The sequence below is a fragment of the Centroberyx affinis genome, unplaced genomic scaffold (genome assembly GCF_046629955.1).
Source record: "Centroberyx affinis isolate AG114_WGS23_722 - 3 ecotype Tasmania unplaced genomic scaffold, CSIRO-AGI_Caff_v1 ptg000409l_1, whole genome shotgun sequence".
NCBI classification, from domain to species: domain Eukaryota; kingdom Metazoa; phylum Chordata; class Actinopteri; order Beryciformes; family Berycidae; genus Centroberyx; species Centroberyx affinis.
Window position 1 is genome coordinate 172,412 of NW_027279076.1, and position 26,674 is coordinate 199,085.

The following is a 26,674-nucleotide window of genomic DNA, read 5'->3' on the forward strand; positions in this document are numbered from 1 at the left end:
GAGAAGTCCTGGAGGCTGTGGAAGCCCTGGAGTTTGTCCAGGAGGGCCTATCTCATTAGTATATCGACTACCGTGTCCCATTACATGACATCAATCCTAAAGCCAATTATTTTAGATTTTCTCGCCTTATCAGCATATAGGCTAGTCTCCCAACAGTTGTTCATTATCATTTCATTATCATTGCACACCATGCGCCTGTGTGTGCAAGACACAAAGCACGTAACAATCCCAGTAGGCAATTATGTCAGGTAGCCTTTGTGTAGCGTGTTGCAAGTCAATTTCTGTCATTTTGAGCTAGCGTCAAGGGAAGTTACTGGCAACAATAAACATGTGTTATGTGTCCTGTGGTCGTGTAGTCAATCTTGACTAACATCTCCTTGTCGTTCTTGAATTGTTTATAGTGATAATGACAACGTAACAACCTTGACAACTGACAAAAAACGTGTGAAACTACGTGTGAGTGAATGGCACAACAACATAATTTTCCTGCATGCACTCGACGGCGTGCTGCTGGTGTGTGAGGGCGCGCGCGCTGCTTATACGTGTGTGTGTGCTGCTGAGTCAGGCGAGATCACTCTCGGTTCAGTCCGTTGCCGTCAGTCCTCTCTCTCCCTCTCTCTATCCACTTATTCTTTGCCCGTGACACTTTGTTTTATATGCCGACGTCATTCCCATGGGTCTGGATATCGAGGCACGAGCAAGGAGGGTTTTGGTTTTTCGTCTTCTCGTCGCCTTAATTGTGTTTCCCACCGAGTGACAACTTGTTTGTCTTTAGCGCATTGGCTGCCCATGAGCGCTGCTGTTTACACACTCCGCTCCGCGGGCTGTCCGGTGCGTCTCTGCGGTCGGTCGGGACGGTAACGGGCTTCGCTTTATGAATGAACAACGAGAGGGAGACATGCGAGTGACTGCGAAACTCTCCAGCCGGGCTCCCGGGGCGCCAGCCACCGATGAGAGGGATTAACGACGGAGCGGAGCCGCGGCTCATTGCGGAAAAGCCGAGTCTGACTGCAGACTCGTGTGAAAACGCACCGTGAGGGAAACGGGCTCCATAGCGTAGAGCAGCGGAAAAACCGCGGTGACCACAATGTAAGTTGCTATCAAGCTGCACCTCATTAAAGGATGTAAAGAGAAGGGGCTTCCTCGTTGTCCCTGGCACGCTTGCATGCCTTAAACAATGCATTGCCAATGGAATATGAATGGCTAATACATGTAAATACAAGAACAGTAATAATAACAACAATAATTTATGTAAATGATCTCCTTTACACTGAGATTAAAACACAATGCCCACTCAGGTAACCACGTTATGGGCCTTGCCAAGCTTCCACTGCCAGTCATTTTGCTCAGTGACATAATAGTGATGCACTGTCTCCGTGATAGACATGAATAATAAGGAACAGGGGGAAGAGAGGGACTTGTACGCCTCCTCTCTTTCAGTGCTTTACCTTTTGACCACCCTCTGCTTGTGTGTGTAGTTCCATGATCCTCCACTCCATCCATGAGTCCCCACCAGGCTTTTGTCTGGCTGCTGCCGTGTCTTGCAGGTCTATCCACATCGTGGCTCTCGGCAGCGAATGCCCAGGAGGGGTCGGGCCGGGGGAGGAGATCATGGGCCAGGGGCAGCTGCAGGGAGGCCTGCTGTGGAGTTACCTGGGTCACGGAGCGGTGGTCGGCCCCCGCGACCTGGAGAGCAGCCTGCACAACCCAGCCTTCATGGAGTACACCTCACGTGTCTTTGGAGATGTCACTGTAGTGGTGCGGGATTGTCCCAGCTGGGTAAGACATTGGATAGATACAGTACATAGGCCTAGATCATGGCTTGACTGGTTTGGCTCATGCATAACTGACACAGGTCCACGCCTCCATCCAATAGGCACATCATGTATAGATAAAGGAATAGAAGGGTTTGAAGAGAGAATATTTCAGCTCCATTAAGCCATCTCATTAGGTGTTGCCATGGCTTCAGATATTCTCTGCTTTTCTCTGGACAGCCATCTTTGGGATTTCATCCTTCATCTGTGTGTGCGATGGCGAGTCTGTTCTTTTTAGTCCAGATTTGATTTGCAGAGGCAGAGCAAGGTCAAGGCAGGCCAAGATGGCGAAGCATGCAGTGAAGGAAGTGGGATATTTTTGTCAGAACATTGTCATTGTAAAGGAGTGTGAGTCACTGAGCCGCTGTTTACTTTTCACTTTTCAGTCTGCTTCCACAGCTCAGAAAGATGTACAACATTTCAAATTCCAAGGCCGCTTGCCTTGCAGCACTGATGGCAGCCTTATGAGAATGTCTCTATTCTTCGAAGGACGCTATTTTAAAATGCAACACACAAAAACTGATGAAAGAACTTTTGTTCTTAATAGCTTATGATTTTGAAATGAACCACTGTTATGATTTCATAGCAACTCTGTATGCGTCCCATTATAGTGCTGTCTAACCATGTCAGGGGGGGTGTTAGGGACACATTCAGACTCAGTCTAGTTCTATGCCTCTTTATCCTTTTCATATTCTAATTGCTCTAAGCTCACTGAAGTTTTTTTCTGTCTAATGAGTTGAATCAGGTATTGCTGTTGGTTTAGAGCAGGCTAGCTTCACACAGGTGCTTGAGGGTAAAGTCCCATTTCCCAATTTACTTTCAGATCCATGCAGAGGTGTTTGTACTTTGGGAGACAAGGAGGGTTAGGGTTGTTTAGAGTTAAGGTTAATGGTACAGGTTAGAGCTTATGTAGATACCATATTTATTCCATTTCTCATGTGTCTGTTCTCTACTTCTAGTTCTAGTTGTTGTTGATGTTGTTGTTGTTGTTGTTGTTGTGTTGGAGTGTATCAGACCTTGTGCTACCTTGTGCTATGTATTTGTTATGTTTTTCTTGCCTCTCCAGGACTTGCTGGACAGTGACTGGGCCAGCGTGCGGAGTGTTCTCGAGCAGGCGGACATCCTGGTCATTAAGTATTCGGTCAACGACAAGCTGGCCTTTCAGCAGGTGAGGAACGGCTACGCCCCCAGACTCCGCCCACTGCTGAGGCATTGGGGTGTGCCTGTCATCCTGGTCGCTGTGGGAGCGCGGCTCAACGGTGAGGACATGATGATCATTTTGTTGAAGCCACAGTGAGTTTAGATCTGGCAACAAAGCTTTGACAACTGACAGTTGATTCCTTTGGCAAAATGTCATTGTTGTATGTGAATATTGGGGTTTGAGTTGAAGCAAACTACAAAGTGTCTTCTATGTCAATCTCGATCTTTTAGTCTTTTTTGTCATTGTACTTGTATAACATGATAACCTGGTATTTTAGGGACGTTTTGATGTTGACTCAATCATTGATTTTGTTTTCATGACAATACTGTTCTTCCCGTTGGGCCAGTGAGATAGCTGTCTGAGTGTTGTGTCCTCTAGCTTGTCCTCCCAGCAATGAGGAGGATGCTCATGATTAAATCTCAGCTTGGCTGCCTTCAGGCTGCCAGCTCTAATGCATTTCTGTAACAAACAAACCACAGCAAGGCATTTGCCTAAGTTCATTTTGGGCCATTATAAGCCTTGCAAGCAGACAAGGGTTCATACATACATACATATGTGTGCACGCACATACACACACATGCACACACACACATACACACATAACAGTAGTTCTTCCTTTAAGTGGCAGTAGGGCACTTGGTCTAGCCTGAGTGGATGCTGTTAAACACATCATGAATTAACTTACATCAGCACCTCAATGTGTCTGCCTCTGTTTGACCCCTGTTTAATTTTAATCCTGTAAACAAACCCATCACATGTACCAGGCTGTATTTTTAGCTTGGCTGCTCAAGATACTTTGAGATCCTGTCAGAGCTTCACTGCAGGATGATCATAGTGTAAGTGAAGTCTTTACAGGGAGAGAGAGAGAGAGAGTGGGTAGCTTTAGACCAGATCCTTTGTTTGTGTTTTTGTTTGTGGCTGTGAGCATTTTCAAACTATCCCCCCATGACTGCAGAGAATGACGGCTGAGCTCTGAGTACTTCCTGCTGCTCGACTTAGACCACCTAAGGCACAACTGTAGCAGAGAAGGCTGACGTACATGCATTAACACAGCCATTAAACCAGTGTTGCACGCACGCAGGCGCACACACGCACACACACACACACACACACACAAATGGATTTATGCAAGGGCATGCATGCACATCCGCGCATGCATGCCATACCACAGAGATGCCGAGTCACAGCCTGTCATCCTCGCACACTCTCTCCCTTTCACTTTCTTTCTCTCACACACACACTCTCTGATACACACACACACACACACACACAGACAGACAGACACTGTGCTAGCCCCTTCTCTGTGTCATGGCTGTAGTTTTATTAGCGGTATGATTTATCAAATGCCTCAGCACTTAGCTGTACGCCCCACTCATTCTCTCATCTTCCTAGCTCTCCCTGGCTCTCCCCTCCTTTGTGCAGCCCTTCCTTGGCCCTTTTCTCCTCCATGCTAATCCCTCTAATTTTCCCTTCTCATTGTGTCTCTTTGTTTCCCCATGCACAGAAGCGACAGTATGGGTGTTCTTAGACAGTGCACATGCCATTGCAGATATTGCTTAATTAGATGATACTAACCTTATTTTGGTGCGTTGTTTGCTATCAGACGTTTCATTGTTTTTTCCAGTATTCTTGTTTTGTCTTTTTGAACTCTGTGAAAATGTAGGGATCAGACTTGGGGTCAGATGATATTAGTGCATAATTCTTAGTGGTTGTTATAACTTATGAAGAGCATCAGTTGGGTGGGGTGTACACATCACACAAATTGATTTTCAAAACTTTTTCAGCACTTCTTGTTTTGTCCTACACAGTCCTCCGAGCAGCTTCAAACAAACACTAAGAATTATTTGCAAAATACGTTTTGACCTACAGTAGGTTTGGATCAAGTAATTGTGCTTGAAAATATGTATGTCGGTTGATTTAATTTTAACCAGGTTCAATGACGCCAGCATTGTCAGCGTTAGGTGCTCAATTTTTATTAGGGTCACCCATACTAAAAATGCATGCTGTCATGGTTCTGTAAGGCACTGTGGATAAAAGCATCCCCCAAATGGCATATACTGTACTATGAATACCTCACCTATCGCTTCTCATATACCCTAGCTATACTAGCACTCTCTGTTTATTTAATTCAATTATATAGCCTCTATACAATTTCAATTATTTCATGTGGAGTTTAATTCTCATGTCTCTAACATTAACGCACCTCTCTGTTCAGACGAGGGCCCCCCCTGTACCTGCCCCCTGTGTGCGTCCGACTGGAGCAGCTGTGTGCCTCACAGTGAGGGTCTGCAGCTGTCCCGGGACCTGGGGGCCACCTACCTAGAGTTGCCCTCTCTCAACCATGTCTTCGTGGGTCGCTACTTTGGCAGCGTGGTAAGTGATGGTGTCACACCAGGCATTAAAGTGTCACAATCGAAAGATAATGACTACATTGGTGTCACTTGCTGCCTCAGGCAATTTACTGTTGCTTTTTGCTGCTGTGGTAGAAGAAACACTTAACTAAAATGTTGTTGTTTTTCTGACTTGAATTGAAAGTTTTTTTTTGGTCATTGAAGTGTTAAGTGAGTTTTTTGACCCATGGGCCCTTGAGAAAATCAGCATTCTCATATGTGCACATATGCGATATTAATACTGTAATCACAACAAACAGCTGTGGTATACATTTTTAATTTGGGCTGCTCTTCCTGCCCATTAGACTAGATTAACTCTAGCATTTTGAGGTAGGTGTGTAGTGGAGGAGACAAGGACAGGTGGTCATTTTAGTCAACTGAGGAAGTTACTGCCAAAGTGAAGAGATGGTAATTTAACAACACTATGTTTGTACCTTGTGTTTGAACTAATATACTGTATGTCTGTGTATTCTTCAGCTGGAGTACTTTATGATTCAGTGTCTGAAACAGAAAGCCAAAGAGAGGCCAGAGAAGAGGCGGGGGAATAAGCTGAACGAACCCCGTCCCCCTCACTTAGAACAACCAGGTCAGAGGAATACAATGTTTTTGAATACCTAATACTGTCTTTATTTTACGCAAGTGCCATCTATTTGTGGCCTATCTGTGTCTATAAACAGAATATTTAGATTTTTTTTCTACATATTTGTTGTTAAAATCTAATGTTAATAATTATGAACATATTGCTGACTTAAATTGTTTCTGTCTTGACAAAGAAAATCTGTGTATAAAGAATACTGAGTTGGAACAAATGGATCAAGGGGATTATTGCTTCTTGAGCTTGCAGAGCTGTGAAAAGAGCTGAACAAAAAGGATTTATCCTGATCAATATTTTCTGTTCCAAAATGGAAGCTTTGTCTTAGATCTTAGATATGGAAACTTTGTCTCAGATATGTAGCTCAGCAACTGCCAAGGTAACAGTATGAAAATCAAAAATGACAGACGAGGTAGAAGATGAGGTAGATTACTTTTATTGCATAAGGTTTGAATCGTTTTTTTAAACCTTTATTTATACAAGGAAAGGTTTTGGCTGAGCTCTTTTCTGCACCAACCACAGGAACAATTGAGGGTTTAGTGATTTGTTCCAAGGCGTCTTGATGATAGTTGTTGAGGGATGAGATGGGCTTACTCATTAACTTTACCTTAAGCAACTTTTCTTAACCGGTCTAGGAATTTGACCTTTCTTTCAGAGACCTGCTTCTCTAACCTTTAAACTACTGCTACTTACTTTGGTGACTGATTGAATGGTGAAATTCAGTGTTTCTCCATGCAACATACATTTTTAAGAAGTAAAACATCTACAAATATGTAACACAGACTAAGCTGGTGAACTATAAATAAAGTGTTAAATATTGATCTGACCACTTAGCTGCTATATCTGTCGAATTCTGATGCAATGACTGACAGCGTAAAGCCCTGCCAACAAGGCAGCATGCGTGGGCTGGATCTGTTGGTGCCTGTCCAACCCTACTTAACTCTAGTTATGGTGTAGCTTGCATTAAATATGAAGTGCACTGATTCAGGCAGAGCTCTGTTTGCAGGGCCAAATCTGAGTGGCCATAAAAAAGTGATGAGGTCCACAGAGGCGCAGTGTGTATTAAGCATGAATAGGAATATAATAGGACAATGATTTACGTAGTCCCCCCCCCCCCCGCCCCCTCCTTCACTTTCTTGCTTTTTTTTTTAACGCTGTCTTTCTCGTCACCCCTTGTTCCCAGGTCACTGCTCCAGACTGGTCGATTCTCTGCTTTCCAACTGTTTTTTTTTTCTCATCAAACTTTTCTTCTTGTAACTACTGTTTTCACTATCTCACTCATTCCACAGCTAATCATTCCTCTGTGATTGTTTTTCCAACCTTCACCTTAAAGGAAAAATCCACCTTAAAAAACTTTAACAACATCAAGTTTTGGTGTCAGTCCCCCAGAATCAAAGAGCAAGGGCTTCTTTCTATACTCACAATCTTGTACCGACGTTCAACAATCATGCAGGGAGAAATCCATCATAGAAGAGGCAGAGAGACCAATTTCTCCACTGACAGTAGCTTCAGTAGACCAGAATGCAGTGCAGCCACAGTGTGCATCTTTGCAGATCTGTCTTTAGTAGCGTTTGAAGTACAACTCTTCAGCGGCTTTTTTCTCATTTGAGCAACCGGGCACCACGGCATTGTTTTCTCTTCACTCACTTTTTCTCAGCTATTGCTCTCTCCACCTACATGTGTACAGCATAGAGAACCCCCCTGTCAAAGGTCATTCTGGGAAATGTAGGAAGAAGTAGAAGTAGACGAGTCAGGTTGAGGGAAAAGTGGGGGAAAGTGGGTACACCAAAAAAGTAAATGACAACAATTACAGTGTAAGAGTATCCAAGGGTGGATTTTTCCTTTAATTATTGGCATAAGGCAGGCAGGCAAGTTGTCTGTATTTCGACTCTGATTGTTCAAGAATTACAGCTGTGCTTTACCTTTCTCTCCCCCCTATACACACACACACATTCCCTCACCTCATCTCCACCCTCCATGCTACCTCTCCCTCCATCTGTTCAGCACGTCTTCCCCCCATCCGAGTGGAGGAGTCTAGCTTTTCCCAGGACATGCAGTGGCTGCTGGAGCGTGGCGTGCAGTTCGCCGACGTGGCTTTCTATGCCGGGGACTCTGGGAAGGAGCTGGGCTGGGCGCACGCGGCCGTGCTGTGTGCCGTCAGCCCGTACTTCAGACAGCTGCTTCTGGGGCCCAAGACCAGGTAGTAACACAGATCCTAGTTCACAGGACAGAGCTTAGCTCGCTGTTTCACCATCTGTAGTCTGTCGCTCTTCCTGTACACCCACCCCCTCCCACTTTTCAATGTAACTGTGAAAAATGTTGTGGTGAATTTGATCTCTGGCTGCACAGGGAACGTCCCCAGTCGCGGTGTGTTTGCCGAGAGCGGGACGGAGGCCCCCATTCGCTGCTCTCCACCTGGGACGGGGGTATTATTGACGACATGCCACGGCCAGACGGGCACCTGGCCGGACGCCTCTCTCGTCTGGTGGTGAAGGACCCCCTCCTGTGTCTGTGCTTATGGGAGACACTCATGTTCCTTTACAGAGGTAAACTACCGGTCAGACACAGCACACATGGATACAACTTAGACACACTGCAGCTGAAATCATTTCTCTGTAAGGAAAAGTGAAAGCTATATACTTTAACCTTATCAAATAATGTCTACATTTAATGCTGCACTTATGAGCCAAAATCACAAAGTGGGGCTGCAACAGAGAAGAGTGTCCAATCCCCTCTAATTGAGATCCCGTAGATTCACCCAAATGAAATTGCCTAAATGGAAATTCTGGTGTAGGTATGGTCACTAGCAGGTTCTCTTCTCAGCACACAGGAAATGCAGAGTAGAAACTTCTGAGACAAAGTAAAAAACTGTCTCCTAAACAGCAGCGAGAGAGCACTCCGTCCAGAGAAAGCTGGACTCACCAACCTGCCAAATGTTTTTTTTTACCAAGGAAAAAATTTACGTCCGAGGAGTGCACAGGTTACTGACACCACATTAAATGATTTCTGGGTAACGACAACTTGCTATTGTGATTTATGAATCAATGACATGGTTAAATAGTCGTTGACAGTGATGGGTTCAGTGAGGGTTTTTTGTGTTACTAATGTCAAGGCCAGTGATTTAGCCTTGAATGCTTCCCACCAGTTGTTACCACCCTAGAAACGCTCTGTATGCTGCAGCTGAGGTTTAAATGCCACGTAACAGGAGAACAGGACTGACATTCATAGAATGGGAATTCCATTCCCCACAAGTATTTACTCTATTTCCAATAATTTAGATGTGTCGATTAATCTTACCTGGCATGCCATTGGAAGGCATTTTGCCTGCTTTTGGGTCTAGTCCAAGGTTCCATTATGATGAGGAATAGAAATCAATCAAATCTAAAAGTGCTTGACAGTAAGTGACCATAGTATTTTAATCTGCGACTGGGTCAGTCATTGCGTAATGGTTATAATGTTCATATTATTTTGCTAACCCATAATTGCACTTAGATGTCTCAGACCATTCCTGTTGATTTAGTTTCACCCGGCACAGTTCTAGTAAATATTATGGACATCAGTTAGCTGGATTGGCTCTGTACTGAGGAATGTCATTGGAGGTTTTGGAATTAATATAATATAATTTTGATAGCCGCTGAGGTTTGTTGATAGAATTTGGGTTTGTAGCCTGTTATAGTGGCTTCATTTTTACATCAACGAATGATGAGCTCTGGTAAAACTGTCAAATAAAATAAATGGTATCATATATTTAATTCCCTTAACAAGGATACTTGTGTACAGGCACAGACTTTATGCAAGCATTTACACATAATTACACACAGCCATAAAATATACAGCCACATTTGCAGCCATTCTAAATATCTATTATAGCACATTTCACTTACATCCAAAATGTTTTCCAGATATGTGTTTTTGCCTCATATGAAGCTTTGTTAAATATCCTAGTGATATTCTCTCTGACGTTAATGTTATAATGAAAATCTCAGTCTGTGGCTCCAGAATCTGCAGTGCCGTGCTATGCTGCATGCTAGATTGGAGGGTTTGTGCATGCCAGCTCTTCATTACAGGCCGCGCTTTGTGCAGCAGTCCTTATGGCAGGAGGAGTGCTGTGGTAACATCTGATTCATGGCCGACTGCCTCTTATGTATGTGAGCAACAGTCAGTGAGTGAACATACATGTGCACACACACAGGCAAACAGACACACATACACAGAGACTGACACACAAACAGACAAGCATAGACACGCATAAACATATACCAAGACATACACACACACACACACACACACACAGCTTTGAATGGGGCCCAGAGTGAAAGATCACACTATAAGCTGTGTGTGTGTGTGTGTGTTTGTGTGTATGTGTGTGTGTGGTTGTGCATGTGTTTGTGCACACACAGACACATACACACACGCACACACACACACACACACACACACACACACACACACACACACACACACACACACACAAAGATGAAAGATGTGTGGAGAAGGGAAGAAGATTATAGGGTTAGGCTGCGAGTCTCTGTGTGAGTGATTGTATGAATAAGAATAAGAAAACGTGGGGTTGAAAGACGGAGAGTGCAGTGTGCCATTTGCCACATACGCGCCTGCATATTCGTGCGCTTGTGTGCGTATTTTCCCGTGAGAGCGAGAGAGGAGAAAGATGGGAGAGTAAGGAGTGGAAAAATAGCGAGTAAGGAGAAAAAGAGGGAGGGACGTGAGAGTGAGAGAGGGGGCGGGGTGATGAAGAAGAGGAGAGCAAGGTGCTGCTTGCATTTCTGTGAGATAACGTGACAGTGTTTGGGTGGTGAGAGCTGCAATCTAGAGCATACTGTTTGTATGTGTGTGTGTGTGTGTGTGTTTGTGTGTGTGTGAGAGAGAGAGAGAGAGAGTATTTTCGAGACAGTTGTGGAGAGGAAAATGTGTGTGTGTGTGCTGAGCAGAAGATGAATGCCACGTCTCCATAAAACACTGCAGGGAAACGATGTTTAGTCTTGTGTGAAGAATGACTAATGTTAGCCTTGAACATGGTGGATTTATTTGAATGTTTAAAGCAGCTTACTTTGTATGTGTATTTCTGTGTTAGTGTATTTTCCTGAATTGGGTTTTATCAGATGTGAATGTGTTCCTTTTTTCGCCCGCGGAAACATTCTGAGCATAGTGTGCCAATGTTTGTTGTTCATTTGCTGTAAGCCTACAACAGGCTGTACTTTGTTATACTAAAGAGGGGATAACATCTTCAGCTGACAATTCATTCACTTCCATTCATTTCAACATTTTGGCTTCACAGCACAGAATTGCCACAATGGTATCATGCCTCTAGGTAAACAGTGCGTTACCCTCATGTGTCGTAACTCCAGAGGTGTTTGTCACTTGAGTGTGTGGCGACAATCATAGAAGCTGTGACTTTGCTTGTGTGACGCTAACACTGTGCGACTGTGTCTCTTTGTATACTGTGCCGTTGAATCATTGAGTTTGTCACTGGGTAACTATTGTGTCTATATGCATGTTTGGTACATGTGTGTGCACGCATGTCTGTGTGTGTGTGTCATGGTGCACATGTGAGGGACTGTTTGTGTGTGTGTGTGTGTGTGTGTGGGTGAGGAGGAGAATTACAGCAACACGACAACCTATTTGTGAGATTATCTAGAAATTGTTTGAACTTTTTTGCAGTTTAAAGTCATATTCATTCCATTCCATTCTATTAAGGTCCATTGCATCCCACCTATAAAATCATCTGCAAGTTCATAATCCAGTTCTGCGTTTTTTGATGCTTGCATGTCAGCAAAAAGCTCACCACAGCTACTGAGCTAATCTCTTATCCCTGCCTGAGGTGTCTGCACCATGCGGTGTCATTACCCTGCACCATGTGTTGAAGTAATCCCTCTATCAGCTGAAATACAGTCATTATGAACTGATGATGAGCTAAATCCTGCCCAATCGTGAGCTCTACCTCCCTTCTTCCCTCAACGGTCTGTTTACGGCCTGATGAGACAGAGTACTCCACCCCCATCGAGCTGCAGGGCTGCACTGGGTTATTTAAAGGAGTGCGCCCATTGAAGTAAATAAATGTAGCCTAGATGTCTTCTCCCTTTTACCCCCACTAATCATAATACTATGATAATGCAGGGCAAAGAGCTTTACTTTTTCTTATGTATGTATTAGATGGGATTAATAGTTAGACAAGTTCATCTGATGTATTTCAGTGCTGCTGGTTATTGTCCCCCACAATGAAATCACGGGAGGGACAGAGGGACCCATCGACCCCGGTCAATCCATTCATCATGCACAATATCTGGGATGTCATTGGATTTTGCCAAAACTTCGGGGAATGATGCTTGTCAGTGCGCTGTTCTGGCATTTTCAAAATTACACTGATTGGTGTAAAGGGGGCACCACAGTGTTTGTTTAATTGTCTTTACAATGTCTTTGACGCCACTGATCACATTTTGTCGAAAATCAGGTTGTTCAAAAATCTGTGATGTTATTATATAGTATATATTGGTTGTAATACACCATTTTCCAGGGAGTAAAAGTAATGGGATTTTGATATGAAAATACATATTTTGTAAATGTTTGGCATTTATTGTTAAATAGGTATACGTTATGATGTGGAGAATTGGCTAACAAGATGAAAAAGTCATTTTTCATTTCATTGTGAAATGAAATGGAAACGAATGCAAGCATGCAAAATTACCTCTGTAGAGTGCTTATCAAATATGAATGTATTTGTGAATACTGTTAAGTAAGAGATAATTACAGTTTTCCAGGAGAAAAAAAAAACTGACCATAATAATTAATATTAAAGTCATACTAATTAGTTGACTTATTACCAGACTTATTATATTCATTGATCTATTTTGCAAAGGCTTTTGAGTCAGTGTTTTTGACTTTGTAGGGAATATGAACTGGCTGTCCCACCCATAACCACCATAGATTATTTAAGTTTTGTTGGAAGCAGCGAGCAGACAAATTTTAGAACAATGATACTTTTAGAAAACCAGGCCCTGAATGTTCAGTGCTAGGTGTGTGGGTAGTCAGAGCACCATGCCAGCTATTTGAGAAGAGTTTGCCTCCCTGTCTCTGTAAACTGTGCTATTGTAGGTCTGCAGAGTCTGTGTGTTTGTGGATGTTTTGCAGGAGCGTGGGAGTGGGAGCACCTCCAGGAGGCCCTGGAAGAGAAGCTGAAAAACTCGCTGGCCGTGGCTCAGCTTATGGAACGCATACGGTCCTTCATGGGCAGAGACAAGGTGAGGTCCTTAAAAACAGAAACACACAACATAATGTTCAAAATCATTCCCTCTGACAACTGTTCAATTTACAAGATTTCACCATTCTCACTTTAGCTGCTAATATCTATGAATTTCATGAAAATTCCATCATAATGTTTGAGACCAGCCTATCTTGTGGTCTAAGCTAACTCAGTCTTCCCAAGTAAAGAGGTTAAATATATGTTCTGTTGTGAGCAATAATTAATTAATTAATGAATGTAATAATGCCAGTCCTTGCTTTTGAAGGTATAAATGTGTTTTGCTAGTTAAAACCATTGCAAACACAATCCCATAATTACCAAGACCTCGTTTAGAAAACCGCACAATAATAATGTGACTATAGTTAGCATAATTACATAATAATTGCCCCTAATCACCTCTCAGTTACTGAGAGAATTAACACAACACAAACGAGAAGAGTCTCAAAGAAACAAAATGCGCAACGCAATACCTGTAAGGACTTCAATGGATGTCAGCCTTGAAATATAATGTTATGTTATGAAATGCATTGTCGTACTACTGTAATGTACTGTGTGTCTAACTAGAAAACATGGGGGTTGGTTACATGTGCAGGCCACACACAGATCAGGAGGTATGACACAGCTATTTCTGACAAGCCTTTGGCACCAGGCATGGTATACCAAGCCATCTGGATAGAACTAGGTCTTCCACCTGAGGCGGTGCTGAGAGGAGCTGACACACCGAGACGCCACCTTAACACGAAGAGACACCCTAACATCCTGTCATGACTCGGATCTGGTCCCCCAGATACACTGGCAGGTTATCCCAGTCTGTGAGACCAGTTGAAATTTAGTTTCTGTATGCATTCAAGTCATTTTACAAAATGAAAGAGGCTTGGTTCTGTTAGTGTTTGCTGAAGATTCCGTCTTTGTCGCTGTGTTTACCGAACCCTCCCTCAGCTGCACTAAGCCAACAGAGCAATGCAAGAATATGGAGTTCTTTGTGCTTCAATTGACAGAGAAAGGTCAAGTAATGGTAATGGGATGCAGTGACGACACACATTTATGGACTTCAGAAATGTGCACACACACACACACACACACATACACAGAGGCACACAACCATTCACACACTACCGGTTTCATATGCTGTGCAGTATTCATGTATTTTGCATTACGTATTCTTTGACTGGCTTATAATGGGCACAAATGAGTTAGCAATAGAGATGGCTTTGGATGACCGCCTGGCTCCCAGTCTGTTTTCAGTATTAGCCAGTTCCATCGTGGCTGTCTTGGCAATGCAGCTTAAGTAGATTTGGCTAGCGCTAAGCAAGGCTGGCAGACAGGCCATTTGTATTCCACAGGGGAGGTGGGATGGACGCACAGAATGGCAAGTGTGCTGGGAAGTACCTGACAGCCAGCGGTGGAATCTTAACCCTGTACGTCTGTTTCTGTGGATGAATGCGTTTCTCTTTTTGTCTTCCTTTCTGTCCTGTCGGTCTGTCTGCCCCTCCCCTTCTGTGTGTGTGTGTGTGTATGTGTGTGTGTGCGTGTGTGTGCAGGGCCCCAGGGATACCCCAAGTGCGCGGGCAGCTCAGCTCGGCCCTCAGACTCTGGTCAACCTCTTTAATTCTCCTCTATACTCTGACGTCATCTTCATGGTGCAAGGTTAAGTGCATGCCAATCTGTTATACACACATACACACAAACACACACACACTCACATACACACACACACGTGCATGCGCAATCACACGCACACACACAGCAGAGGATGGTCACATTTTATTAGCCTTGATTAAATGACGCTCTCGGTCCTGGGCCTTAATTAGGTGGTCCATTTGGAGGTGCAGGCAGTTTGCTCGGTGGTTCTTGGGGCTACATGGATGTGACCTGACATATCTACAATGGATGTGAATCTACAGGGAGTGAGGAAAAGGGTTTTCTTCTGAGCATGTAGCAGTACTTCAGTAAAATGAGATAAAATGTTCCCGGCTACAGGCTTCCTTCCCTGTTATGTTTCATCTTGTATCCATGGATCGCCAAAAGCTTTCCCTTGAATTGCTTTCAGCCGTTTCTCTATTAAAGGATCAGATTGAGAAAGCCAGTAAGAATGCCCGAAAGCCCCTCTCAATCAATATTTGTCTCACAGCGAGCGCACAGAGTTTTTCTTGTCCTTGCACCTCAGAATTATAATTCTAGCTCTTGGAGGTCATTTAGAAAATTTCACCAGATTATTTTGTGCATTTCTGTTCTTTTTTGATCCTGCTTTGACACTGGACTGTGGAGAGAGCCGTCATTGTCTGTTAGTGGCACTTATCATGTCATGATTATGTCAGGATTTATGCCCAGGCCTCACATGTCATTTGTTTCCCAGTAATTTAAATGGCCCGCGATGACAAGTCATCACTCATAACAAGCCAAATAGAATTATGTTTCGTTTCAAGACTCGTCTGGTGAACCAAAAGGGAAATGTTAGAGACAGTAGGAATATTTGACTGTCTACTTTTATTTGAGAATTAATTTCGCCATTTGTATGTGTTAGGCGTCTTTAACCTTCAGGATCTATTTGTATGTATAAGTCACTTCGCCTTTTTAGTTCATCACACCATGCACCTATTTGACAATTTATGCCAAAAAATGACAAAAAAAGGACATCAAAATTCCAACGAATAAATCCATCACAGAGTTTTTAACAGTTCCGCCCCTCCACCTCTCTCATTAAATAAAACTGGGTTTGTCTCCCTAACTGATAGCTCATTGGTTTACCCAGTGAAATATCATTGGGTAAATCCACATTATGTCCCGCTCCAATATCCTGTTTGAACAGGAAATACATCACATTAAGGAAGCAAGATGTTCTTAAAATGCCGTTTCATTGTGACACTGTGACATTTTCAATTTTAAGATGTAGTGTATTCTGTTACCAAGGTTCAAGATTCAATGCATCAAGTAATTGACAAAACTGTGATTCAAACAACATATAGTTTACATTCTCAGGTATTGTCATCTTCCACCTCGTTGGGACTTTCCCCAACACCACTTGGAAATTCTATACACATTGATGTTAACTTTGCGTGTGTGTGTGTGTTTTCCAGGGAGTGTGTTGCCGGCCCACCGGGCGGTGCTGGTGGCGCGCTGTGATGTCATGGCGGCCATGTTCAGTGGGAAGTATGCGGAGGCGCGGAGCCGGGTGGTGCCCATCCACGGAGTCTCCTCAGACACCTTCCTCTCTTTCCTGGAGTACCTCTACACTGACACCTGCTGTCCTGGTGGGTTTACTACACACGACTACACCACTGTGCCCGCCGCTACTACACTATACAATAAGATTGATGACCAGATGATACCTACAACCACAAGCAAATCTCCAATGGGGGGTCTAAATATAGTGAGTAAACAGCTATGGTGTAAGTGACCTCTATCATGGCTCTGAACCCGTTAAACCCTCCAGTGGATTTTGTGCAGTGGCCAACAATAGAAGATTGATTGCACTGGGCAGCCCTCAGTTGTGTGTATTATTCATCCACCCCCAGTAACTACTCCCCTGGCTTGGTTGAAATTTATTACTGAGATCAAAGTCGCTTTCGACCAACAAGATGACACTGTCTTTTATGCTATGACAGCGGTCCTCTGCTGTGAAGATTTTCTCCCACTGAATCCTTCACCCCGTTTGTATACCACAGAAATAAGAGCCAATCCCAAATCGGCAGTCAAACACTTGAGAGAGGAAGCGCTGTCCTCCAGGCCTCTCCCACTAAACACAGCCTATAAAGGCCCTCTAAAACAAAAGAGCAGATGACAAGTCCCATCAACCATCTGTGTGACTAAGACATGCTGCCAATGTCAGTCTCAGGAGGCGTGTGGAGAACAGCACTGAGCTCAAATTAAATTAGATTTAGTGATGACAAAATCAACCCGTGGCATCGCTGCTTCATCTGCCATTAGTGGTGCCAAATCACGGCCCCAGACGTGTTGTTTTTGTTTTGTATTTAGCTGCCACCATCTATCACATCGTCCATTGCATATCAAAGTAATTAGTTGGAATATTGCTCTCTGTTTAGGGCAGTGAGCTACAGCACATGCTTATTTGAATTACTTACTTTACACCCTTAAATGACAAAGCATCTTCTTTGCCCCCCCCCCCCAGTTTACTCAAAGTAGTGTGTGTGTGTCTGTGTGTGTGTGTTTGTTTTCATGACAGTAAGCATGATGATATCACAGCTACTATCCCTCTTGAATTGCAGCTTTACAATTACAGATAACTACAGATACAGAACGCACTAACGAAATGTTGAAATAAATTTAAATAATGTGTTATTTAATAACTAACTAAAGTAATATTACAACTGTAATTTACAGTTACAAAATGAGTTACGCACAACATTGGCTGGCATCCACCTTCTCAGTATTACTATACATTGACGCTGAAACCAGACAATGTAAATGTTCAGTGAATGAGGGGATTTTTTTTTGTTGTGTTTACCAAAATAGAATAACTCAGAGGTAAGAGGTTACAGAGCCCATAGACCAGAACTAATCCCCTAATTCTGTAGCATGTGATAGTTAAATGTAAAAGGGTTTGAAAGGTAATGATCTCATATCAACCCATACATGGCTTCCAGCAACCAGGAAAAAAAGTTCTATCTGAAATCATTTTCACAAACAACCCTTAAAACCCTGCTCACCTCATGGGACCGGGGGAGGGGGGGGGTCTGTTAAAACTGATGCAGGCTTATTGCACAACACACTCTGTCCAGAAATATAGCTTCACTTTGAGCCACAACAACAGGAAAATAAAGCCACCACATAGCCCCAGAGGTTGCAGCGTTACGTAAGAGCTCAGCACTGAAGGTCAAAGCAAGGTAACTCCTCCAGAAGCAACAGCAACCGCTGGCATCGCATCAGTGGAGGAGCTGCATCAGTACACATAGAGAAATATTGTATTCATACGATAGTATGAATACAATATAGAACATAGAAACGCTCTGATTTCTATTCAGATCACAGTGCAGCCAAAATGTACGAGCCTCCTATATGAGTGATGCTGGGCTGACGGTGGATCAGAGCAGCAGGTACAGAATCAGTCGCGCAGCGCTCAGAGGACGATGTGGAGGAGGCGGGGGGCTGCTCTTGACTGACAGACCCAGCATGAATGGCAGGAACCGGGGAAGATGGGGAGCCATTTGGTTTGACATTGTGACACCATTATATAATATGATTGATGGCATTTGTTTGAAACCTGTGTGTATGGATGGTGGAAAGCTTGTGCGTGTCGGAAAGTGTATGCGTGTAGAGATGTAATTTGACAGCTCAGAGCAAGCGATGGGAAATTATTTACTGTCATAGTCGGGTTTATTTGACAACTGCGTTTGTGTATTTGCAAGCCTTTAAATAAATGGCACCTGAGCTCTCTTCAGAAGCACCCGCAGCGCCGCATTTGATGACTCCTTATGTTTGAACATATGTTATTACCTCTGCCAAGGAGGTTTTTTGCCTCTATAGTTAGTCTGTTTGTCTGTCTGTCAGCAGGATATCTCAAAAACCTATGAAAGGATTTCCATTAAATCTGGTGGATAGATAAGGCTTAGGCCAAGGAACAATTGATTAGATTTTGGTGGTGATCTGGGACTTCCACCATTAGACGATTATGGGGTTTTATTTTTAGCCATAGCGATAAAACTAATGAAGATTTGATTCCAAATCCTACGGCGATAGTGTCAAGAAATCAATGTAATATAAAATGTATAGGAATGATGCCTTTGGGTGTAACAGCAAGTTGGAGAATTGGAGGTTGGAGGTTTCCGCCTTTTAGTCATGTGTGGAATGGAAATGCCTTTATTGTTAAAGGGTTGTTTTAAGCTTTTATGTGGCAATTCTGCTGTGCTTCTTTTCCATTTTTTTGCTCCAATAAGTCAGAGGCATTTTATGAACTTTAGGGAGCATTTTTGCCCGAGCTTCTGATAGAATAAGCATTGGGTGGTTTGATTCCCACTGGAGGTACCCATGCTAAAATGTATGTACTCATAGTAAGCTTCGGATAAATGTATCTACCAAATAGTGCATGCTATACTGCATGTACTAGACTGTGCTCTGTCTGTGTGTCCAGCTAGTGTGCTGCAGGCGATGGCGGTGCTGGTCTGTGCCGAGATGTACCAGGTGAAACGACTGCAGCACCTGTGTGAGGTCTGTGTGTGCGCTTACCTTCAGAGCATGCCCAGTAGAGAGCTGGCATCAACGGGTATCAGCGTGGTTCGACTACTCCGGCGAGCAAAGGTCAGTGCAACTTTGAATTCGAGTGTGAGTGAGGGCAAGAGAGAGCGACAGAGATGATCTGAGGACACAAACAGAGAGCTGTGGGAGAGCGCCTGCTGTCTGTGTAAATCTATTACCACTTCATGGGGATGACAGTTCCTTCAGCCATAAAAACTTGGGATTGTATATAGAAAATTCCAGCTATTTTTCACAAGAACACCCTATACAATATTTTTTTTATACCAAGCTTAAGCTTTTCACTTGCAATTGCCCTAGTCGTTTATCTGCAAATGATAGATGGGGATTCTTTGAAGGTTGTAATTCAGTAGTGAATCACCTACTCACCGCTATGTGATATATGTCTCTGTTCAAATTGATCCTCAGTGCCACAACGCAGAGCAGCTGTATGTCTGGCTCCTCCACTTTATCGCCAACAACTACCTGATCTTCAGTCACAAACCTGACTTCCTGGAACTCTCAGGTCAGTGCTTGAATTTTCAAACTCTTTCATGCAAAAGACCTTGAAATAAATTGCCCTTATGGCCAAGTACCCTCTCAATTGATGGCTGTGCACACGAACATTGCTGTGTTCTAGATAAATTGATAGCAAAATTAAATTGTTCATTACAACTTACATTTTGAAAGTGCCTCAGATTTGAAAATCGTTCAGTTAGAGTGCCTCCAGGCTTTTAGTTAAAAATGCATTTAGAGTTGGAGTACTGAGCTGAGTTAGGATCCGCCTTGCTTTTTTGACACAGTATGAGTAAGTTTGGCTCACTGTCTCAGAGAAGTGTTGTGAATGCAGGGCTTGTTCTCATGAGATGTCAAATGGCCTACATAGCACAACCAAACAGCATGCAAAATACACAGCGGTAATCAGAGCATCTCCCTATCAGCAGAGAAATGAAAGCAAACTTCTCTCACAAAGTGAGCCAATGGAGTCCCCACAAAATGTTGATTTTGAAGTTTTAAAGGAATCATGAGAGTCAAAAGGCCTGAGACCCCTGTGAAACCTTCTGTATTTCATGCTATACTGCCATAACAGACTGTATGAAATTACTGTACAGCACAGTGCTGCAGTATTTTTTGCACAATGCCTGAGCACAAAGCAGAATTTATGTGTAAGCAGCTGCAGTACTCACCCGGTCAGATCAGTCGATAGCCCCTGTCTGATATAAAGAAATCTTTAAGAGGCTGAAGATAAGTGGGGCTCTGTGCTCGCTGTGTGCGCGCTAGTCATCCGTCTAACAGAGGACTCGGGCCAGACAGTCCTTCAGAGTAATGCCTCCTTAAATTTTATGTTTGAATGCTCGTGTTACATACAGCACATCCAATCGTTGTCTCATCTTTTATAGCCTTATGCATTTAGTATGCCATGTTAAAAGCAGATAAAGACAATAGTAAGGACAGGCTAATTAAAATGATTAATAGCAACATTGCTCTGGTTAGTAGCATTATCATGTTTTATTGTCATCATTAGTCACACACACACAAGAGACTTGTTTCAGGTCAAATGGACGGGTACTGAAAGGCACAAGCGAAGTGAAAGGCTAAACTAAGTAGACAGCACATAATCACCATTGGTCTTCGGGTCCTTGTCGGTGTAAACAAAATAGTGTCGTTGGCTGTGTTCATGGCGACGATTAAAGGAGATACGGTGTGTGTGTGTGTGTGTGTGTGTGTGTGTGTGTGTGTGTGTGTGTGTGTGTGTGTGTGTGTGTGTGTGTGTGTGTTCCAGAAGAGGAGCGTGAGCAGGTGGAGAGGCTGCGCTGGCCATCCAGAGGCTACCTGCAGGAGCTCAGCGAATACCAGCAGCGGCGACGCAAACTACGCAAGTCTCGCTGCATAGTTATGTGACCCTGCCTGGAAGCCAAACCCTGTGGAAAACATGGGAGGAGGGCAGAGGAGGGAATCCAGGGGGAAAGGTATGACAAGGGGTGAGATTGGACAACAACATGTGGGAAAGAGGGGAAAGAAACAGGAGAGAGTTGTTAGAGACTGCCGTGTTGGATGGGTGACTCCAAATGGATGCTGGTTGAAGGCTTGGAGGATAGTGAAGTTCTGTGGCTTAAGAGCTGGACTCTGAGGGACAATGTGGGAGAGGAAAAGGTCAAAGAGGCTTCGACCAACGAGACAGTGTCGACAAGCGGTGACATACATCACTGTGACTCTCCTCTTTTCCCCCTGAGGAGAGAAACAGAATGGAATAACTGTGCGTCCTTGGCCTGATGACTATTCCATCATGGGCAATACAAAATGACTGATTCCTAAAAAAAACAATGTGAATTTAAAATGACTGGCTGGCCATTGGCCAGAAGCTCTGACTGTGGAAGATTATGTTTCTAATGGCAGACACAAAATGGTGGATTTCAGTGAAGATCAACATTGACACAAAATGGTGGATTTCAACTATCTTTAGTAGGAATACAGATTTAGAAAATGGCCTGTATCTGTTGTAAAGCAGACCACGATCATTGGAGTCCAGAAGCAGACTTTTTCAAACCTGACTAACTTTAAAAGGTAATGAGAAATCAGGTTGTACACGCAGAACTGCATTAAAAGGAAACCATGCTAAAGAATTGTCTTCTGTACTCCACACCTGGGGATGTCTGTGTATCTTATCCATGCTGGACACTGAATTACACCGTCTCAAATCAAACCTTAGCCCATGAATGCGTGTCATGTTATATCTTAAAAATGTAAAGGGGTGCAAATGTAGCGTACTCATTCGTTAAGTTGAAATAACTCTTGAGCGGTGTTTCAGCCGAGCGGTCACCTACATTAAACCCAGACAGCAGAGCAATCAAGGCTCAGTGGATCGCAATTGGTAACACTGCTGGTAGCACAGTCATGCTCGTTTTCATATGTAATATGACAGAAACTCAATTTAGCATACGAGCAGGACAGATTTAATTACAGTTCTTTTGCACACACTTACTAGATTCTTTCAGATCTATAATTCAACATCAATAAGTGTCTAGGGGCCAGAATGTGATTTATTACCATGCAAGACTGAATACATTTTGGTCTTGGTCTGTGTCAAATGAGGCCATCTCAATTTCATTCAGGAAATGGCTTGAAATTAAAATATACATAGCCTGTATTAAAATCGAGTGTTTCTTACACCAAATCCAGAGAAAAATCTAACAAGATGTATTTTTAGTTTCATTTATAGCCTGTGAGCTGGAATTTAACTTTATTTCCCTAGTGGGATCAGTTGAAGTGATGCTGACTCCAACCCGTATCTATTTGCAATAATAAAACCTTAAAAAGGTCTTTCTCTCTCACACACACACACACACACACAAAGGCACAGCCTTTAGTAGCATTTTGGTGTACAGAAGGTGTACAGAGATTTGAGAGGAATCACCAGACTTATACCATGAACATTAGTTGGGACACTGAAAACCATAATGCCTCTGGCTGGATATACAGGTGTTTTTTTTTTGGTTTTGGTTTCTTTTGTTTTGGAGTTTTTTGGACATCATGAGATTATGATTTACTGGTGCTGCGACTATTTTTGTAAACTGTACTGTACGTGGACATTTATGGGGTTTTTTTACGTTTGGAGTAGAGACAACTGGGCCAGACTTTATTTTACAGTTCTCTGTTTCACTGGTATTTACTTCATATGGCTAAATAATATTTGGCAAGAAATGTTGATTTAAAAAAATGTTCAGAGTACGTTAGGGCAGGGCAAAATATAAACCTTCAATAAAATTAATGCTAAGAAAGAGCAATGATGACAATTTACAGATATTATTGTATTCCAATGGTCATCGACAGTGATTAATAGTCAACATGGGCTCCTTTACTGTATATCCAATGCTTGCAGTACCTTAGGATGTGAGCAAATAACCACTGTCAGATTTTGACTGTGAACTGGTGGCATCACTTGGTGTATTTGGCTTTGTGTGTTTAGCCATAATGACAATGGAGTGCTGCTGCTCTACGATATCAAGGTGTGTGTCCAGTATGAAATCCTGATCTTGTTGACATGTCTCGTTGCCCAGTCCCAAACTAAGTGAATCCTCTAGATTAACTAGCTACACTAAACTGACATTATCATCTATTCTGAATTAGTGAGCCACCAGGGACAGTATTAGCAGATAAATCCTAATGTACTCTTATAAAAGAAAATCGATCAGTAAATAGCAGCTGAAACAGGACAGTGAAACAAAGTGCTCCCCAGTACTGCATCCACACCCAGCATGTGGGGACATAGATGTGGCTCCACAGAGGCCACTGGGCCAGTGCTGTACAGACTGTAGTTACTATGAACTCTGGCCCTCAATAAAGACATGTTTTAGAAGGAACATGCCGCAAACTCAATTCATGTCTGCACATGTGTGTGTGTTTTGTTTGCACTGAATTGATTTTTTCCCCAAAGTTGTTTCTCCTACCGGTCAAATAGGACTGTTTTTACATCCATTTGCTTCAGTGTGCAACACAATGTAAAGCAGATTTTATTCCTGTCTCTACCACCAAGCAATAAGTTCTTTCATCTCTTTGACCACCTCCTCCGGCATCTCATTTCCTTTCATTTATTTATTTATACACTAATGAGAGCTTACAGTTACTAATTTATGCACTTAATCACCAGCCTCGGGTCTTCTGAGAGGCAAAACTTCCCTCCTCTTCTCGCCTGCCTTTCCAAACTCATTTCCCTCTTGTTTTTCCTTCCTTCCACAGCCAGACACTCTCACTCTGTCCTCTCTTTCTGGCTTGTGCGTGGGTGCAGTGTGTTTGTGTGTATAACGTGGTAAGGGAAGAGGCAACATGTGTGCAAGCAATGTGCACACTACTTGGAAATGTACGTGTGTGTTTGTGACTGTGTCCGTCTACCTGGAGGCCTGGAGCGGGTCACTGCAGCGCTCCAATGGACTGCAGCATGGCCTCCAGTTTGCCACTCTGATCCAGCTCCGCCACGTCGCTGCCGCCTCCCACACACTCCTCACCAATGAACACCCGTGGGACCTACAATCAAATCAAATATTTATGTCCACATCAATACAAGACATACACGGTCACAGGCACAGCTTTTCCATGACAACACCCCCCCCACACACACAGCCTCCATAGCTCCTAACCCTGATTAGATAATTATTTTTTACAGTTTTGTTATTAACCTTAATTTTACTCATTAAAAACATGTTAACTTAATATTTGCTATAACCAAGTCCACCAAAGTGAGACTCGCAGCTGCGCAGGCGCAGTTGCTCATCTCAGCGTTGACTCTCATGAATGACAGGATGCTGAACTTTGGATCACATCATCATTCATGAATTGATGAGTCATTGTGATAAAGGAAAACGAACAATCAGAAAATATTGCAACAAAATGTGACGTTATGCAGCTTTTAACTGGACTGTTCGTGATGTAACTAAGTGCAGTAAGAAATATCAGAGAAAATGTAGATGCCCCAACGAAAACATATATTCCCATAGTGTCATTTAGTTTTTTCTGTGGTGCACAATTAGTGGGTTTATTAGTGACCTTATCGTAATTTATGGTATTTTTAAATCTCATATGGTATCACTAATATTCCTATAGTGACTGCTCTTATCGTTAGGATTACCTTAGCTCTTTTTCCTTTTACACCCTTGGTAAGGATGCACAAGTCTCATAGGCCTATTCATGTTGCTTCTTTGTTCCTTGGAGACTCTTGCTTTACAGCCTTGAAGCGGTTTATGGTTATTTGACGTTATTCGTAGCTCAGCCACAGCAAAATGAAAACACCAGCCGTAGCAACTTGCAGTCAAGTCAGTAAAAATCAGGGACTTACCGTTCGGGCCCCAGTAATTTCCAAGAAATAGTCTTGCATGCTGCCCATGTCGCTGCGTCCACTTATATCAATACACTCTAGATGTCCAGGCTTGAATTTGTATTTTGACAAAACCTCTTTGGCCATGATGCAGTACGAGCACGTCGGCTTCATGAACACCACCACTTTGTCTCCTCTAATTTTAGTCTCCACAAATTCCTGCGCCATTTTCCGTCGGGGTTTAGGTCGGTTCAAGCGGTCAGGAAATAGAATGAAAAAAGTGACAAAACTCGCCACTAACGGAACAACGGATGAATTGGATGAACGAGTGAGTGAGACGTTGCTTCCGTATTGTCAATATTATGCTAATCAGGGTGACGTGAGGACCGCCCCCTTCTTAAAGAGACAGTACGCACCCTTGCGTGTGCATGTAAGGGCGTGCACGCGCAAAACATTTTCATATTAGGCTTGAAATATCAGTGGAGCTGCTGGAGAGGGAAGATACACTAGTAGAGTGGTGCAGGGTCGCATTGTTATTATTATATATTATATATTAAGGATGCACTTTATTGATCCCCTAGGGGAAATTATATTATTGCTATTATTATTATGATAGTAAGACACAATTGAAATTCTCTTCCTGTGTGCACAGGTGCATGTGCATACAGTCTCTCTCTCTCTCTCTCTCTCTCCTCTCTCACACACACACACACACACACACACACACACACACACACACACACACACACACACAGGGCCCAGTAGTACACATGTACTACTGGACTTCTGGGGACATTACCTTGAAATACCCATTTTTTTTTCGAGGTGGGACAGACAAAAATGTCCTCACAAGTTTTTAAATGAACTCTACAGTATATGTGAGGAGGCTAACATGTGCGCATGCTCTGAGTAAAGGGTGTTTGAGAAGAAAAAAATTCCTAAAGGTTGGTGCAGCTGTTGCTGATTATGGAGCCCACACTGGTGTCAGTTAAGGTCAGCAGCAGATAATAACTCTTGTCTTCTCCCTGCTCCTCTGGCTGTTTAAAAAAATGTTCACAAATCACTTTAGCACAGACCTGGTTTCATGGATTGTTCTGAGGACATGACTGTAGATGATCAGGCATCTCAGGTCACGGTGATAAGGCTTGGATTTGCCTACAGGCCCTTACTGACCATTATGTAGTTTGCAGTTTAACAGTTACTCAATGCCTTCATAGGTCTGTAAGACTGCAAACTCTGTATGATTAATTACATTTTACATATATAGAATATATTATTTTAAAAATGAAAATGATACATTTAATTTAATCACAGCCCAAAATGTGTAGTGTCACACTTGCCACTGACACATTTAAACCAGTCTCACCAGGTCTTCTCAGCCACAAAACTGCTTGGAACCTGGAGGCAGAAGCTGCTTCCAG

General features: G+C 43.1%; 2 protein-coding genes across 2 annotated transcripts; one reads left to right on the forward strand and one right to left on the reverse strand.

The window, feature by feature from the left end:
* The first annotated feature begins 1,611 nt into the window (after positions 1-1,611).
* Positions 1,612-21,346, forward strand: rhobtb3 (Rho related BTB domain containing 3). The gene is made up of 12 exons (XM_071516565.1): positions 1,612-1,779; positions 2,881-3,073; positions 5,231-5,388; positions 5,883-5,991; positions 8,002-8,193; positions 8,373-8,543; positions 13,144-13,253; positions 14,797-14,902; positions 16,333-16,506; positions 19,344-19,510; positions 19,874-19,970; positions 21,228-21,346. The coding sequence occupies exons 1-12, from the start codon at positions 1,612-1,614 to the stop codon at positions 21,344-21,346; spliced, it is 1,764 nt and encodes a 587-aa protein (XP_071372666.1).
* glrx (glutaredoxin (thioltransferase)) lies at positions 20,939-25,597 on the reverse strand. Its single transcript, XM_071516567.1, has 3 exons — positions 25,275-25,597; positions 24,335-24,466; positions 20,939-21,366 (listed from the first exon to the last, which is right to left on the reverse strand). Exons 1-2 carry the CDS (start codon positions 25,479-25,481, stop codon positions 24,353-24,355), a joined length of 321 nt encoding a protein of 106 aa, XP_071372668.1. The 5' UTR covers positions 25,482-25,597; the 3' UTR covers positions 20,939-21,366; positions 24,335-24,352.
* Positions 25,598-26,674: the final 1,077 nt, after the last annotated feature.